Source organism: Gopherus evgoodei, chromosome 8 (assembly GCF_007399415.2).
Source record: "Gopherus evgoodei ecotype Sinaloan lineage chromosome 8, rGopEvg1_v1.p, whole genome shotgun sequence".
In the NCBI taxonomy this organism is placed as follows: Eukaryota; Metazoa; Chordata; order Testudines; family Testudinidae; genus Gopherus; species Gopherus evgoodei.
In genome coordinates, this window is record NC_044329.1 from 74,200,811 (window position 1) to 74,218,548 (window position 17,738).

General features: G+C 43.1%; 1 protein-coding gene across 1 annotated transcript in view; it reads right to left on the reverse strand.

Moving 5' to 3' along the window:
* LOC115656129 (uncharacterized oxidoreductase YtbE-like) overlaps window positions 1-17,738 on the reverse strand; it is an 89,752-nt gene that overhangs the window by 11,356 nt on the left and 60,658 nt on the right. Inside the window, exons 4-6 of the mRNA XM_030572447.1 lie at window positions 13,373-13,464; window positions 2,649-2,831; window positions 2,001-2,060 (exon numbers count right to left, since the gene is read on the reverse strand). Coding sequence (XP_030428307.1) covers window positions 2,001-2,060; window positions 2,649-2,831; window positions 13,373-13,464 — 335 coding nt within the window. The remainder of the gene's footprint in view (window positions 1-2,000; window positions 2,061-2,648; window positions 2,832-13,372; window positions 13,465-17,738) is intronic.

The following is a 17,738-nucleotide window of genomic DNA, read 5'->3' on the forward strand; positions in this document are numbered from 1 at the left end:
AAGCTCAAACCTTGCAATTTACACAATACAGCTTGGGTCCCAGGAAACATGCCGCCCCTCATGCATTCCATTTATAATTGCAACATCATCTTCTGCTAGTATGAAATCAAACACCTATGGGAATGTATATGTGGTTAATGTAATGGATACAGAGACATTATTTAAACCCACATTTAATTTTGTAGCAGGCTTTTATATTTCCTCTGCCCTTAGAACGATTCCTTTTCTGTTGCACAGGAATAGAACTCTTGTAAAGTGAGGTTGAGAAGCTTCCTTAGGCCCTTTCCCCTTTATTGTGTCTGCTGTTTACATTTAAACTTAGCTACACTATTTTCCAGAAGGGGCAGGAAGATAACAAAAAGGTAATATGAAAGCTGCTTGTGACAGCACTCCATATGCCCATCAGGAAAGATATGTGAATAACCTGATTGCTCTCCTTCTGCAAGCCTAAGCTCATCACTTCTCTGTCACAGACAGACACTAGGTCCAGGGAGTCGCAGCACCTCACCATAGAGAGTCCCTAAAAAGTATTGGTGCTTTAGTTAAGCCAGCAAACCAAAAGCTTTACACAGATTTCGAAGTACGTATATCCCTTCAGTACTCTTGGGGAGGACGACACACATTGTGATCTACTAGCAAAGTGCGTCATCGCTTCAGAGCTGGATTTCCCCTATGGCCCACTCGGTGCTCAGCAGAGCTCCCTTTCACTCCACACAAAGACACAGTGCAGTGAGCTGCTGCCAGGCAAACTCCTCCCTCATCCTGCAATCTCTGGCGGCTGGAATGATCCTTTTTAGCCATAAACTCAGTCCTCAGCCTACTTAAACCTAAACAGGGGACCCACCCTAGGACTGAAGATATGTACTGCTAGCTTAAGGTTATCTTTGCTTCCTTCCCACCCCACTGTGCAGAACACGGATCAGTCATGGTAAGGGAGGCCTGGGCCCAAATGTGAAGGAAGAGACAAAAAGAGTAAGAAAAACAAATGCAAGACAGATGTAGTAAATTACATTTAAAAATTCCTTAATAGAAAATTAAATGTCAAAATGTGACGAAGTGGTGCATGTGACTAATTTATATGTACACATACCCAGTGCTGTGAGTGAAGGGTAATCGATTCTCTTGCTCTGGTAAAGTTCATCCTCTTTTCTGCTAACCAATCTCTGCCAGAGAGATCTTTAGGAGCAAGGCTAACATTTATTTCTGAAAATACACTTCTAGCTTTTGTAAAGCACCAGCACATTATTAAAAATGGTTCCAGAGGGATGATAGATGGAAGAACTTCAGCCCACGATTTACTTGTTGAAACACTGACATTAAGGAAAAGGAAGAATCAATTACAAGACATAATTCTGTATAAAACAAACACTGGATGTCACAAACTGAGATGATGTCAGTCCCCCTTTGGTTCCAACACCACCTGCTCTGTGCTGGGACCTCCTGTGGATGGATTGGGGGTGGAGTGGCTGGGAGGGAGGCAGCTTTGCCAACTCTACAGCTTCCACCAACACGGCTTACTGAACCTGGGATATCCCTAAGATAGCCTTTGCAGCCCCCTCTGCACTGGCCAAAGGTGGGTCTCAGTACTACAGTGAAATCCTCCCACTGTCTTCCTATGTGCCTAACACAATGGTGCACTGATCCTGGTTGGAGCCTCTGGGGGCTACCAAATCCTAATAATAAATAAACATGAATAATAATAATGAAAACAAAACTCACAACTTTATTGTTATTCCTTGATCAAATTGTTTAGATGCAGTAGGTCATCAGACTGTGTGTTTTATACATAATTATGTCTTCCAATTGATTTACATTTGTGCATATCAGAAAGCTGATTTTCCCACTGTCTTACAACAATTTTATGTTGCAGTACTTGAACTGATTTTAATGGAATTGCACTGGCATAAAATTGGTATAGCACAGTGGAGGGTCAGACCCTAAACACTGTATCTAAAATAATTTGGGCATTAGTCATATGAAACCAGTAAACCAGATCTTACCTCACAGTTTTCCCGTATTCTTTCTATTTTTGTAGATTTTGGAATAGTGACAATCCCATTCTGAAGAATGTAATAATTTTCATCATTAAAAATAAGCGTTATTAAAAAAAAAAGATTCCATTTTCAAAACATCTCTTAGAGCAATAGTTTAACCTGAGTTTCCTTCTGAGACTTTGATTCTACTCTTCAAATTCACTGGAATTTCTGTGCAGCACTATTTATAATCACAGTTACATACATTATATACAATTCTAACACATTTTACATGATTTTCCGTTCAGTATCCAATATTAATTCATATTCACTGGTTAGTGCTATATGTTGAGAGAAAGGAAGAGAATGATGAAACTCACTGACTGTAGCGTTTATATTGGAAAAATAACTCTTTTCATTTGTAATTCCTTTTACTTTGCTGAAACCAAAGATTATTTCAACGGTAAAGATACTGTCATGTACAGCCTAGTATATTCCCACTACCCATTAAAAGCACTTAGTTCATAGGACAATAGCAGCAGCAGATCAGATGTAAAATCACAATTTCCTGTGTATGTTTTGGTTTGATGCATAACAAATATATTATCTGAACAGAACTATTCCTTTACATTTACCTCTTTAAATAGACACCATTATCTTGCTGCCCTCTCTTACCTGTATGCTCCAACGTATACAGATCTGTGCAGGGGTTTTGCCATATTTCTTTGCCAGCTGAATTATAATAGGATGAGTCAGAGCTTCGCCTTTGGCTAATGGGCAGTAGCCTTCAAAAACAATGTTTCTACTTCTACAATAATCCACCAGCTCTTGGGGCCTTTGGAAAGGGTGATATTCAACCTTTGATAAGCAAGCAGAAAATCTAAGTAAAAACTTTGATTAGAATGTATTAAAAGACAGTTTTCTCTTTGATAGTAAAAATATGATTGACCTTTCTTTTTTTTAAATATAATAGAATGACCATGAATGGAACCACAGTACTGCTGTAAGATGTATATATAGCCTTCCATCATCTTTAGAAGACTGTAAGAGGGAATTAATGCACAAATCCTCTACATTAACTTACACAGCAATTTTCCTGAATATATTAAGGCCCTTTCCCTTGTGATCATGCCATGTAAAGTAGCTGCTTCTCCATGCTGCAACTGGAGTTTCACTCCTGTTCACACAGAACTGATATTGGACAGTATTCTTGAGGAGGCATACAAGTGGTAACACAGAAGGGAAGAGCCCCAGATCTATGCATAGGTAGTCATGACTTAAAGCCCCCTTTGCTTTCCCCCATTTCACCTCCTTGCCTCATTTCCACACTTTTAATGCTCTTTTTAATGACACACAACTGAAGGGAGCATAGAAGTCTCTGATCAAAATAGAATATCTAGCACCAGGGCTTGGAATGTCAGAGTGAATGCAATGAGCATTGAAATTATTGGCGCATAGGAAAACCCTATATTATATGTTAATGGGTGTCAGAGAGAGAAGGTGGTGGGTAACAAGGAGAAGTGCTGAGACTAGGTTTTCAGGGTGCTCAGGCTAGGGATGAAGGTCACAGATTGGCAATAACCTGTAAGTGGCTGGTGGAGAGAGGAACAGTAGTAAGTATCTGAGAGACAGTGATATAAAGGAAGGGGAGGATGAAGGGTTAAGGAAAGAGAAGAAGCCCTTGGATAAACAATCAAACATTTTGCAGCCCACCTAGCCAAACTGAATGTTTGAAGGTTCATCCCTATAAGGTTCATCTTTGAAAAGTCATGGATGACAGGAGAGATTGCAGAGGACTGGAAAAGGGCAATATGGTGCCTATCTATAAAAAGGGAAATAAGGACAATTTGAGAAATTACAGACCAATCAGCTTAACTTCACTATCTGGAAATATAATGGAGCAAATAACTAAGCAATCAATTTGCAAACACCTAGAGATAATAAGGTGATAAATAACAGTCAGCATGGATTTGTCAAGAACAAATCATGTCAAACCAACATAATAGCTTTCTTTGACAGGATAAAAAGTCTTGTGGATAACGAGGAAGTGGTAGATGTGGTATATCTTGACTTTAGTAAGGCTTTTTATACTGTCTCACATGACCTTCTCATAAACAAACTAGAGAAATACAACCTAGATGGAGCTACTATAAGGTGGGTGCATAACTTGTTGGAAAACCATTCCCAGATAGTAGTTATCAGTAGTTCACAATCAAGCTGGAAGGGCATTGAGTGGGGCCCCAGAGGGATCAGTTCTGGGTCTGGTTCTGTTCAACATCTTCATCAACAATTTAGATAATGGCATAGAGAGTACACTTATAAAGTCTGTGGATGACACCAAGCTGGGAGTGGTTGCAAGTGCTTTGGAGAATAGGATTAAAATTCAAAATGATCTGGACAAACTGGAGAAATGGTCTGAAGTAAATAGGATGTAAGTCAATAACAACAAATGCAAAGTATTCCACTTAGGAAGGAACAATCAGTTGCACACATACAAAATGGGAAATGATTGACTAGGAAGGAGTATTGCAGAAAGGAAAATGGGGGTCCTGGTGGATCACAAGCTAAATATGAGTCAACAGTGTAACACTGTTGCAAAAAACCAAACATCATTCTGGGATGTATTAGCAGGAGTGTTGTAAGCAAGACAAAAGATAGTTACTCACCTTTGTAACTGTTGTTCTTCGAGATGTGTTGCTCATATCCATTCCAATTAGGTGTGCACACACCACGAGCATGGCCGTCAGAGAATTTTTACCAGTCGGTTGGCTGTGGAGCCCCCTGGGGTGGCACCTTCATGGCGCTGGATATATACCCCGGCCAACCCAGCACCCCCTCAGTTCTTTCTTGCCGGCTACTCCAACAAAGGGGAAGGAGGGAGGATTTGAAATGGATATGAGCAACACATCTCGAAGAACAACAATTACAAAGGTGAGTAGCCGTTTTTTCTTATTTGAGTGCTTGCTCATATCGATTCCAATTAGGTGACTCCCAAGCCTTATCTAAGCGGTGGGGTCAGAGTGAAGTACCGTGTATTGTAGGATCGCCCTACCAAATGCCGCATCGTCTCTGGCCTGTCTAACGATGGCACAGCGTGATGCAAACATATGCACTGAAGACTAAGTAGCAGCTCTGCAGATCTCCTGGATTGATACCTGGGCCAGAAAGGCTGCCGACGAGGCCTGAGCCCTTGTGGAGTGAGCGGTGAGATGGAGATTCGGGACCCCGGCCAGATCATAGCAAGCATGAATACATGACGTGATCCAAGAAGAGATCTGCTGGGAGTAGACTGAAAGACCTTTCATCCACTCTGCTACCACAACGAAGAGCTGCGTCGTTTTCTGGAATGGCTTTGTATGTTCAATGTAGAAGGCAAGAGCCTACAAACATCGAGGGAGTGAAGCCATTGTTCCTGACTATTGGCGTGAGGTTTTCGGTAGAAAACCGGGAGGAAGATGTCCTGGTTGATATGAAAAGTCGATACCACCTTGGGAAGAAAGGCAGGGTGAGCTCGTAGCTGCACCTTATTCTTATGGAAGATCGTGTAAGGTGGTTCCGATCTAAGAACCTTGAGCTCAGGGACACGCTTTGCCAAAGTGATAGCCATGAGAAAAATTGTTTTCCAAGAGAGGTACAAAAGAGAACATGTGGCCAAGGGCTCAAACGGAGGTCTCATAAGTCTGGAGAGGACCAGGTTAAGGTCCCACATGGGTACAGGCTGTTGTACATGTGGATATAGATGGTCCAGGTCCTTGAGGAATCTACCAACCATGGGGTTGGCGAAGACAGATCGGCCATTTACTCCTGGGTGGAAAGCTGAGATAGCCGCCAGGTGAATTCCGATGGATGATATCACCAGGCCCTGCTGTTTCCCGTTCAGGAGATAGTCCAGAATGAGAGGCATGGACCCTTGGAGAGGAAGTGTGTCATGGTGAGAGCATCAGCATGAGAATTGCTTCCATTTAGCCATATAGGTAGCCCGAGTGGAAGGTTTCCTGCTGCCCAACAGGACCTGTTGTACCAAACGAGAATAGAGGAGTTCAGAATGGCTAAGCCATGCAGCATCCATGCCATGAGGTGGAGGGACTGCAGGATGGGGTGACAAAGGCGGCCGTGATCCTGTGTGATCAGATCCGGAAAGAGAGGCAGCAGAATCGGGGCATCCACCGAGACCTCCAACAGCATGGTGTACCAATGCTCTCTGGGCCATGCCAGGCGACCAGAATCAGTCGTAATTTGCCCCTGCGCACCTTGAGCAGGACCCTGTGTACAAGGGGAAACAGTGGGAAGGTGTAGAACAATCAGCTCATCCACGGGAGTAGGAAGGCATCTGTGAGAGAGCCTGGGGAGTGACCTTGGAGGGAGCAAAATGCCTGCCATTTCCGACTACTATGTGAGGCAAACAGGTCGACCTGGGAAACTCCCACTTTAGGAAGACAGAGTGGATGACATCCGGACGGAGTGACCACTTGTGGGCGTGGAAGGATCTGCTGAGGCAGTCCACCAACATGTTCTGGATCCCTGGGAGAAAAGACGCCACCAGGTGAATGGAGCCGGCTATGCAGAACTCCCACAGTTGAACAGCCTCCTGACAGAGGGGGAAGGAACGAGCATCCCCTTGCTTGTTGATGTAGAACATGGCCATGGTGTTGTCTGTGAGGACCGCCACACAATGACCATGCAGCCACTCTTGAAAGGCTTGAAAAGCTAGACGTACTGCCATCAGTTCTCGTATGTTGATGTAGAGAGAGAGTTCGGACAGGGCCCACAGATCCTGTGTCTGAGTGTCCTCGAGATGGGCACCCCATCCCAGGGCTGATGCATCCGTAACAAGGACAAGGAGGGCTGAGGGGTGTAGAAGGAGACTCCATTGCATACCACCTCTGGGTCTAGCCACCAGTGGAGGGTGGTCAGGACCCTCTCTGGGACAGTGACCACCAGATTCAGGCTGTCTCGACCTGGGTGATAGACCGATGCCAGCCAGGCTTGAAGTGGGCGGATCCTTAGTCTGGCATGCCTGGTGACATATTTGCAGGAAGTTATGTGTCCTAGAAGATTCAAGCACATTCTTGCCATCGAGGCTGAGAAGCTTTTAAGGCTCCGGATGAGGCCCGACAAAGTTTGGAAAGCAGGAGGGCTTGAGCACGTGTGGAGTCCAGGACTGCACCAATGAATTCTATCCTCTGAGTGGGTTCTAGCATTGACTTTGTGACACTGAGATGGAAGCCTAATTGACCAAATGTGTCCGTGACAAACTGAATGTGGGACTGCACCTGCTCTTTGGCATGTCCTTGAATGAGCCAGTCATGGAGATATGGGTATACCTGAATTCGTCAACAATAGAGGAAGGTTGCCACTACTGCCACACATTTGGTGAACACCTAGGGAGTCATAGAGAGGCCGAACAGAAGGACCGTAAACTGATAGCGTTTGTGGTTGACTACAAAACAGAGGAGTGTCTGTGCACTGGATGGATTGCTATGAGGAAATACGGGTCCTTCATGTCGAAGGCAGCATACTAGTCTCCAGGATCCAGGGAAGGTATAATGGTGCCCAAGGAGACCATGCAGAACTTCAACTTTACCATGAATTTGTTGAGTCCGCGTGGGTCCAGGATATCCCGAAGCCCGCCTTTTGCCTTGGGGATTAGGAAATAATGGGGTTAAAACCCCCTGCCCCTTAGCTGCCTTGGAACCTCCTTGATCACCCCCATGGCAAGGAGTGACTGCAACTCCTGGATAAGGAGTTGCTCATGAGAAGGGTCCCTGAAGAGGGATGGGGAGGGTGGGGAAACCAAAAATTGGAGAGTATCCCCTTTCCACTGTGCGAAGAATCAACGGTCCATGGTTATGAGGGACCAGGCATGGTGGAAACGGGATAAATGATTCAAGATCCTGAGATCCTTGGGCGTCCCTTCAGAAGTTTTGTTTGGGATCTGCTGAGGGCTTGGAAGGACCTTGGGCCTGGCCGGTTTGGTGGTTGGAGGATTTTCTCCTGCCACCGCACCCCCGTCTCCTATAGAAGTCCTGTCTCGGCCAAGGAGGAGGGTAAGAGCATTGGGGCTGTGGTTTAAATGGTTTCCACAGGGTAGATGGCATGTGCATCCCCAGCGAACGCATTATGGCCCTAGAGTGTTTGAGGCTTTGAAGCCTCGAGTCTGTCTTGTTTGAGAACAGTCCCTCTCCATCAAAGGGAAGATCCTGCAAAGTTTGCTGAAGCTCTGGTGGTAGACTAGAAGCTTGCAGCCAAGAAATGCGCCTCATTGCTATCCCTGAGGAGAGGGTCCAAGTGGCAGAGTCCATGGTGTCCAATGAGGCCTGCAAAGCGGTTTGTGCAACCATTTTTCCCTCTTCTACCAGAGCCCCAAACTCTTCTTTGGACTCTGGAGGAACCAGTTCCTTGAACATCATCATGGAGTTCCAGGAGTTAAAATTATATCAGCTCAGGAGAGCCTGCTGGTTCACAATTCGGAGTTGGAGCTCCCCCTGAGAAGTAGACTTTGTGCCCCAATAAATTGAGGCGCTTGGCCTCTTCTGATTTGGGTGCCAGGGCTTGCTGACCATGACGCTCCTTCTCATTCACTGAGGCCACCAGCAGTGAACAGGGCTGTGGATGAGTACAGATAGTTATATCCCTTGGAGGGGACGAAATACTTCCGGTCCACCCCCTTAGCAGTTGGGGGAATGGAAGTGAGTGTTTGCCAGACTGTACTGGCCATGGTTTGAATGGTCTGGATAAGTGGTAAGGCCATCCTGGAAGGAGCTTCTGTGGACAAAATGTCAACCACAGGGTCCTCACCTTGACTACCTCCTTTGCTTGCAGGTTCATATTCCGCATCACTCTTTGCAAGAGTTCCTGGTGGGAGTGGAGGTCTATTGGGAGGGGGACACCCAATATAGTGGTCTCTGCCACAGCCTCATCGGGCAAAGATGAGGATGATGCCACAGGAGATAGAGGATCATACGCTTTTGGCCAGGCAAGTGAGACGGTGCCGGACTACAGAAATTGATTGCAGTGCTAGGGAACGTCGGTGCTGGAGCTCTCTATCAGAGTCCAAGCGCAATACCATTCCCGTAGCTGAAGCCGGGGCACTGCGTACCAAAGCACTCAGCACCGGGTCTTGCCACACCACTAGAGGCTGAGGACTAAGAGCTGCCTCCATAAAGAGCTGTCTCAAACGAAAGCCTCACTCCTTCTTAGTCCGGGGGTGAAAGCTCTTGCAAATCCTGCATGTCTCTGTCTGGTGAGATTCCCCCACACACTTCAGGCAAGAGTCGTGGGGGTCACTCGTTGTCATGGGCGTGGAGCAGGATACGCAGGGCTTAAAGCTTGGAGCTCTGGGCATGAGCCCAATCAAATACGGGAAGGAGGGGAAAACCCCTTCTCCTCCACTAATACCAACTACTATACTATAACTAGAACTACAACTATTATAATCTATAACAATATTATAACAACAAACTATTAACAAACTGTAGGGAAACACTAGGGAGACTGGAGAGCAGCAAGGCCAAGCTCCACAGTTCCAACAATCGTCATGAGCAGTAAGAAGGAACTGAGGGGCGCTGGGTTGGCTGGGGTATATATCCAGCACCATGAGGGCACCACTCCAGAAGGCTCCTCAGCTGACCAACCGGGTTTTGCTAGGGTAAAAATTCTCCAATGGCCGTGGCACGCACACCTAATTGGAATCGATATGAGCAAGCATTCAAAGAAGAAAATGTAATTCTTCTGCTCTACTCTGCTGATTAGGCTTCAAATGGAGTATTGTGTCCAGTTTGAGGTGCCATATTTCAGGAAAGATGTGGACAATTTTGGAGAAAATCCAGAGAAGAGCAACAAAAATGTTAAAGGTCTAGAAATCTAGAAATGACCTATGAGGGAAGATTAAAAAAAATGGGTTTGTTTACTCTAGAGAAGGGACGACTCTGTTTTTCAAATACATAAAAAGTTGTTACAAGGAGGAGGGAGAAAAATTGTTGTCCTTAACGTCTGAGGATAGAACAAGAAGCAATGGGCTTAAATTGCAGGAAAGGAGATTTAGGCTGGACATTAGGAAAAACTTCTCAATTGTCAAGGTGGTTAAGCATTGGAATAAATTGCCATGGGAGGTTATGGAATCTCCATCATTGGAGATTTTTAAGAGCACAGTTAAACAAATACATGTCAGGGATGGTCTAGACCAGTGTTTCCCAAACTTGGGACACCGCTCGTGTACAGAAAGCCCCTGGCAAGCTGGACCGGTTTGTTTACCTGCCCCGTCTGCAGATTCGGCCGATCGTGGCTCCCCCTGGCCGCGGTTCGCTGCTCCAGGCCAATGGGAGCTGCTGGAAGTGGTGTGGGCCAAAGGACGTACTGGCCGCTGGTTCCCACAGCCCTCATTGGCCTGGAGTGGCGAACCTTGGTCAGTGGGAGCCGTGATCAGCTGAACCTGTGGACAGGGCAGGTAAACAAACCGGCCCGGACTGCCAGGGGCTTTCTCTACATGAGCGGTGTCCCAAGTTTGGGAAACACCAGTCTAGATAATACTTAGTCCTGCCACGAGTACAGGGCACTGAATTAGATGACCTCTCGAGGTCCCTTCCAATCCTATGATTCTATAACAAATGTTATTTTGAAAAACATTTCACAACTAATGAATTGTAAAAAAAACCAAACCAAATTAAAAGCACCTCCCTGTGCGTTGAGATCAAATTGAGTGTAGTTTTCCCTTACATCACCACTATATAATCATGTGACATGACTTCAAATCAAATAGCCGTCATTGTTGTTCCAATGATCTAACTCTTGCGTATTTTGAGGAAAAATATTGTTTAGAACAATTACATCAACGTGGAATCTGGAAAAATTCTTCCGCCATAAGAAAGACAAATGAACATTTCCTGTTTCTCATCTTTAGTACATGTTGTCTTTTCAGACAACAATAGGCTGGCATTTGTTCAATACACACTAAGAAAAACCCTGCCCCTTGAAGGCTGGCCTGAGTCAGCCTAAAAATGCTATGATCTAAATTACTGTGGACAAGGTTCAAACAACAGACACATCCATTTCTTCAACCTTTGATGTTTCTTAACCTTTGAGTGACCTTTGTATTTAATGTTTACATTTCTATGTCCAATGTTTAGGTCACTGTTTTATTCGTTGGCTTACACCTGAACAGATTAGAAAAATATTTCCATTCTTTATTACACAGAATTGTGACAAGAAAAAGAATGAGCCAGCAGTTCCTTGCAAAATATTGTTTAACACAATCCACAGCAAATCTATCATGTTTGTTACCTATCAGACAGCACTACACTAAAAACGAATATTTAGAGAGGAAACGAGTGCTCATTTGAGGGGTAGGAATAATTTTATATTAGTTATTAAACACATATTAACTCTAGTGAAGTGTCTCACAAAAAGTATTCCTAGTCGGGAAAATGATAAAACATTCAGATGCAGTATTCTAAGGATGCATTATTTAATTAGTAATACTGTAGTAAAATTAAATGGAAGTAGGAATTGGATATTTAAGTTAGATTCCTATTGGGTAGGTGTCATCAATATAATATGTTACAAGAAATTAAATAAAAAGGTGACTAATTTTCTAATTCAGGACCAAATTCTACTCCCAGTTACACCAGAGTAAATCTGGAATAGCTATTGGCTTCAGATGATGTATTCCACATTTTCATCAATATAACTGCAAGCAGAATATATCCCTTAGTCTTTCAAGGCTTCAGAGTTACACAGTTCAAGATTATTTCACAAATATTTAGAACAAGTATGGCATGCTGATATGTCACCCACCAACTTGATGAACTAGATGCAGAGCTAATGTTGCCTTTCTTCTGGAGACAATGAACACTGTATCATCCATTGATTAGGGAATCTCAGATATCATGAGCTGAGTTCTGGGAACCAGTGATATTCAGCTGCATGGCTGGCTAGAGCAGGTAACTCTTGACAATTTTTTTTAAAATTCAGCCCTAAGCATTTTTTTCTTTTCAAACATTTACGGATGATTTTTTGGTGCTACTGAAAGTGAAGGACAATTAACCTTTGGCTAGAGGAGGCACAGGGAGAGTGACCACTGTGCAAGCTTCTCCTCTACTAACTCCTATTTCCTGACCTGCAACACCCATGCTATTCTAGTTTTAGATCTTTCTCAGGCAAAGACTACCAATCATACATTGATGGAGCAAGTCCCGCTGTTCTCTGGCACTGCTCTTTACTGAGCCCTTGGATTTGTGTGTGAAAACCTGGCAGGGAATTAATAAAGGAGCCTGCAGCTGAATGAAATCCTCCATCGTTGTTATTAGTTAATCACAAGGGAACCCAAAGTCAGCGTGGTTTTTGTATAAGCCATTCTGTCAAGAGGAGAGATACTGCAGCTTCATAGACAGCTCCTGTCTCTATGGATCCAGCGAGTCCACTCCCCATGTATATCTCAGATTGCAATATGCAGAAAGGCTTTGCCCCCTCTCAACTCTATTTTACCTGTGTGGAGCAGCCATCCCATTACCAGTGGTTTTATATATTTCTTAGGCATGGACTACACTAGCGGGGAGGTTTGAACTAAGATACACAACTTCATCTATACTATTCATGTAGCTGAAGTCGAAGTATCTTAGTTCGACTTACCTGGCCGTCCTCACGGCAGCGAGTCGACTGCTGCGGCTCCCCCGTCGACTCTGCTTACTCCTCCTGCCAAGGTGGAGTACGGGTGTCGAGTAGCAGATCGATTTATCACGTCCAGATGAGACGCAATAAATCAATCCCCGATACATTGAACACTACCCACTGATCCAGTGGGTAGTATAGACGTACCCTTAGTTGTTAAGGACCAAATTCTGCCGCCCTTATTCAGCTGTGAACTAAATGCGAGTACATATGGAATAAAGACTTGCACAACATGAGGAAGGATAGCAGAATCTAGTCCACACTGGGGAATATCAGCAGAAAGAGTAAAGAGTTTCGAACCAAAAGAATCTTTAAAATGTGACAACTTGTACACTGTTGTGAGGATTTTCAGCGTTGCCTAAGGGAGTTGGGTCTCTATTTTTTAAAATACAGTACTTACATTTGGCAGTACATCCTCAAGTAGCTTGTTGCTATGATGGTGATTTGATACTCAGTATCTAGTTGACGTTTGTTTATTTGCAAACTGTCTGCATCTAAAATTGAGCCATTGGCCACAACATCAGTCACAAACAGGTCTGGTAAGAAGACAACTGATCATGTGGGGAAATTATTTTAAAGTTGTGATTTTTTTCTTTTTTGTTTGTTTTGTTTTTTCGGGTCTAAGACTAATTTTGACATTTGGATTTGTTGAAAGGGACTGGAGAAATCATGTTTTTTGGGTGATGGGGTTTACTCTAAAACAGATGTCTTGAATGTATTGCATACACACTCACCTGATTAACATGTGGAGTTATCTTACAATCTTCCTTTAGTTGCTCCAAATGATTAATGAGAAAATTGCTTACACCAATAGACCGACATATACCTAACAAAAGAAAAAGTAAGTAAAGTAAGGCATTGTACAGTACTATAGAAGCAGAAAAAGTGCTCTACAAAGTCTGAGTTTGGGGAGGTGGGAAACAACTTAAAAATGTAGCTTCTGAGGGGACAAAATGATTATACACTAACATCTACATAACAGAATACTGCAGAGAGTGACAGACAAACCAATATTGAAATCCAGTTTGACAGCATTATCTGAAAGCATGATACTATTGAAGTTCTATTACAAAAGTGTTTTATAATCTAAACACACAGGAGGCTCCCCAGTGTATAAAAACTCCAGGCTAAATTCTGGGAAAGACTAACGTACTATAAGCAAACAACAATTGGACTTCACCAGAATGAAAGGAAGGAAATGGTGTTCTCAGCAGCTTGCCAAAACTAAAGAAAAGCGGAACATTTGTAGAAGACTAATAGGGAATGAGTAATAAAACACAAGGACACACAGTCTAAACGAACTGCCCACTACTTATATTTAAGGTAGGTTGATACTATAACAAACATTTACATAAAATTCAGTATAAAAAACTACTCTTAAAAATGAAATGTATGAAAAAGTCAGGAAACTCAAAGGACTGAGTAGGGTGCCGGCATTAACACTGGATTTCTTGGCTTCTGTTAGTGTACATTTTAAATATATTAACAGAATGTAAAATGAGTGTGTGTGCGCAAATTCAGTGCTGACTGACAACCCCGGGGAGACAAATGTCCTCTTTTACCCACGGAAATGGCACAGCACACTTCCCAACACTACCCAGCAACAACCCTGACCAGTCCTGGGGGGAGGGGGCTGACCAGTCCTGGGGAGGAGGGGGCTGGGGGCTGACCAGTCCTGGGGGTGGAGTGAAGTCAGTCCGTGATGTCTCTGTTGAGACTGTTAATACAGGATGTCAATTGCGGTGATGGTTTTTGTGATGTAGACTGAGCTAAAACCACCAAATGCCTTTCAAACAGGTCACTGAGTAGCAGGGTGGATTTGATTTAAATCAAATTGATCTAAATCATGCTTTAAATCATACTTTAAATCACTAGTCAGGAAGACTCGATTTAATCATGAATTTCTACATAAAAGTGCATTCTTGTTGGTTGTTATAACCTTAATACATATTCTTCACAACTCAGAGATAGACGTAGATTTCATTTTTAGAAGGCACTCGCTACACATTTTTAAAGTGATTTATTTTGAAAACTTTTCAGATTAGTTTAGTTTCAGATTAGATCAGAAAATGAATGATTGTTTATTTCATTTACCAAAGGTAATTGAAGCAGATATTTATGAAGTCATTGAGAGGTGAACTGTCTCCAATTCAACAAGTTAATCATTAATATTTGGAGGATTTTCTTCCCATGTTGACCCATGCTGTATCAGGAGGCCAACATCACCAGATAAACATTTAAATTGTTTTATTTAACTATGTCTCACCTCTATTTATTTATTTATTTATCTAATTTAATAACATTTTTGCTGTTGACAAGCATGTTATCTCTGAAGACATAAATCCACAGTTTGCGGATTACAAAATTAAGCATCTCTGATGGTATCTTCTAGAATGAGCACTGAGTCCCTTTGGAGAGACAGAAAGATGAACCTAAATAATTTATAGAGAAGTCCCTGGAACCCCATAAAATTGGGTCCCTAATCCATGAACTACTGGAACTCATAAAATTTTTCTTAAACATTACATGAATATATTGTCTCATACTATAGAATTAGAATTTATAACTCCTATTCCATGATGAGATCTCTTTGAGCTATAATGTATCTTAATTAAAACTATCTTTAGATAAGTTTTTTCCTCAAAAAGCATTTTATTAAAAAAAATGCGATTTAAATAAAAAAATCTGATTTTTAAAATTTATTTTAAAATCATTGATTTTTATCCACCCTGCTGTTTAGCCATCAGATGTTAACACTTTCACACGTTACTGACCTGAGCGGATTACAGCTGGCAACCTTAGATCTTAAAGTTTCTATGAACGTTTTACCAATCTCCTGAGCCTTCCAGTTCTTCTAATGTTTGCATTTCTCTTTTCACATTTGTGTGAATTTGGAATTTATGAAACGAACTTCTTTAACTCTTTAGGGCTAAGTCAGTAATGACTAAAAGTCATTACTATCTGTCAGTTCTTTAATGGGGTATCTGAAGTGAACTGCATCCAGTTCTTTGTAGACTGGGATTTAGATAACAAAACACACATCACCACAACTAGCTTCTTCACTGGTAGCTGGAGAGACCAAGAGCTGAATGTGTGAAAAGAGTTTTCCTTTCACCTCCAAGTCTGTGTGAAGGCTGTTGACATCTCCGACATAGACAGCTAGGTGTGGCAAGCTTGGTAGAAACTTTTGGTTCCAGTTGATGCTTGGAGGCTTGTAAACATTCGCCAGCCAGAAACTGCCACCTGGATGGTGTCACAGAATTCAGTAGACATCAGCTGAATGGCATCTGCAATATCAGACTGAACGTGTGTGGCTTGGCCATGCTTTGGGTGTGCCACACGGCACAATAGGTTGAAGCCGCCAATACTGTAACGCCCAGCTTCGGCAGTTGCCATGTGTGTCTCTTGCAAGCAAATGATGTTGATAGTATGTTGATAAGCAAGAATGCCAAGTAAATCATGCTTGGCAGCCGAGAAACCCTCCACATTAAGTTGTAACATGCGTAGAGCTGGACCAATGACACAGAAGTCACCAGGCTGCGTATTGGGGTTGTTGGTGATGATAGTGCTGGGATTTGTTGAGCTGGTGCTTGCAGAATTTGGCTTGCTGGTTGGATCATTAGCTTCCCAGACTGCTGTCAGGTACTGGTGGGTGGTGTGATGAGGACACTGATCCATTGCCTGCTCGTGAAGGTATCACGGGTCCTGCTACCTTGGGTCACAGGCATCGCTGAACTGTTCCTCTGTGATAGGCAGTTCAGAGTCCATATGGGGGAGAAGACGAGTGCTTGGAGACAACAGAGAAATGAGTTACCCCAAGGCGCTGTGCTTTCTCCAACCCTGTTCAACTTTTATATCAATGACCTACCAACAACTGAGTTGAAAGTTCATTTATGCAGATGGCATCTGTTGCACTACCCAGGCCCGGACATTTCAAGAGCTTGATGTCACCTTAAACTGAGACACGACAAGTTAGCTGACTACTGTAAGACTTGGCGCCTCCAATCTCCAGTTTGTTCTCTTCATCACGCCAGCACAACGCAAGAACTGAATGTTTATCTGAATGTTAGAAGATGAAGCATGAAATAGATCCGGTCTGTCTAGATGTGACCATGGCATGCACACCGAGTTACCAAGCCCACCTGAAGAAGACAGCAGCTAAACTTAAGACGTGCAATAATCTTCTTAGCAAACTGGCAGGTTCATCATGGGATGTTCGTGTTCCAACCTTGCGGATGTCAGCTCCTGCCACCTCGTATTCAGTGGCGGAGTATTGTGCACCAGTTTGGAGTCGATTGTTGTCATAAACAGATAGCTAAGGGTTAATGTCTCTTTGACCTGAAACACCTGACCAGAGAACCAATCAGGAAACCGGATGTTTTCAACTTTGGGTGGAGGGAATTGTGTGTCTGAGGTCTTTGTTTTCTGTCTGCCTGCTTTCTCTGAGCTTTGGAGAAGTAGTTCTGCTTTCTAATCTTTTGTTTCTAAGTGTAAGGACAAAGAGATCAGATAGTAAGTTATATGGTTTCTTTTCTTTGGTATTTGCATGAATATAAGTGCTGGAGTGCTTTGATTTGTATTCTTTTTGAATAAGGCTGTTTATTCAATATTTTTTTAAGAAATTGCCCTGTATTGTGTCATCTTAATACAGAGAGACTATTTGTATTTTTTTCTTTCTTTTTTTATATAAAGCTTTCTTTTAAGACCTGTTGGAGTTTTTCTTTACTTCAGGGAAATTGAGTCTGTACTCACCAGGGAATTGGTGGGAGGAAGAAATCAGGGGAGATCGGTGTGTGTTGAATTGGCTAGCCTGATTTTGCATTCCCTCTGGGGGAATAGGAAAGTCCTTTTTGTTTCCAGGATTGGGAACGGAGAGGGTAGTTTCACAGAGCTTGTGTCTGTGTATCTCTCCAGGAGCACCTGGAGGGGGGAAGGGAAAAAGGATTATTTCCCTTTGTTGTGAGACTCAAGGGATTTGGGTCTTGGGGTCCCCAGGGAAGGTTTTTCAGTGGGACCAGAGTGCCCCAAAACACTCTAATTTTTTGGGTGGTGGCAGCAGGTACCAGGTCCAAGCTGGTAGCTAAGCTTGGAGGTTTTCAT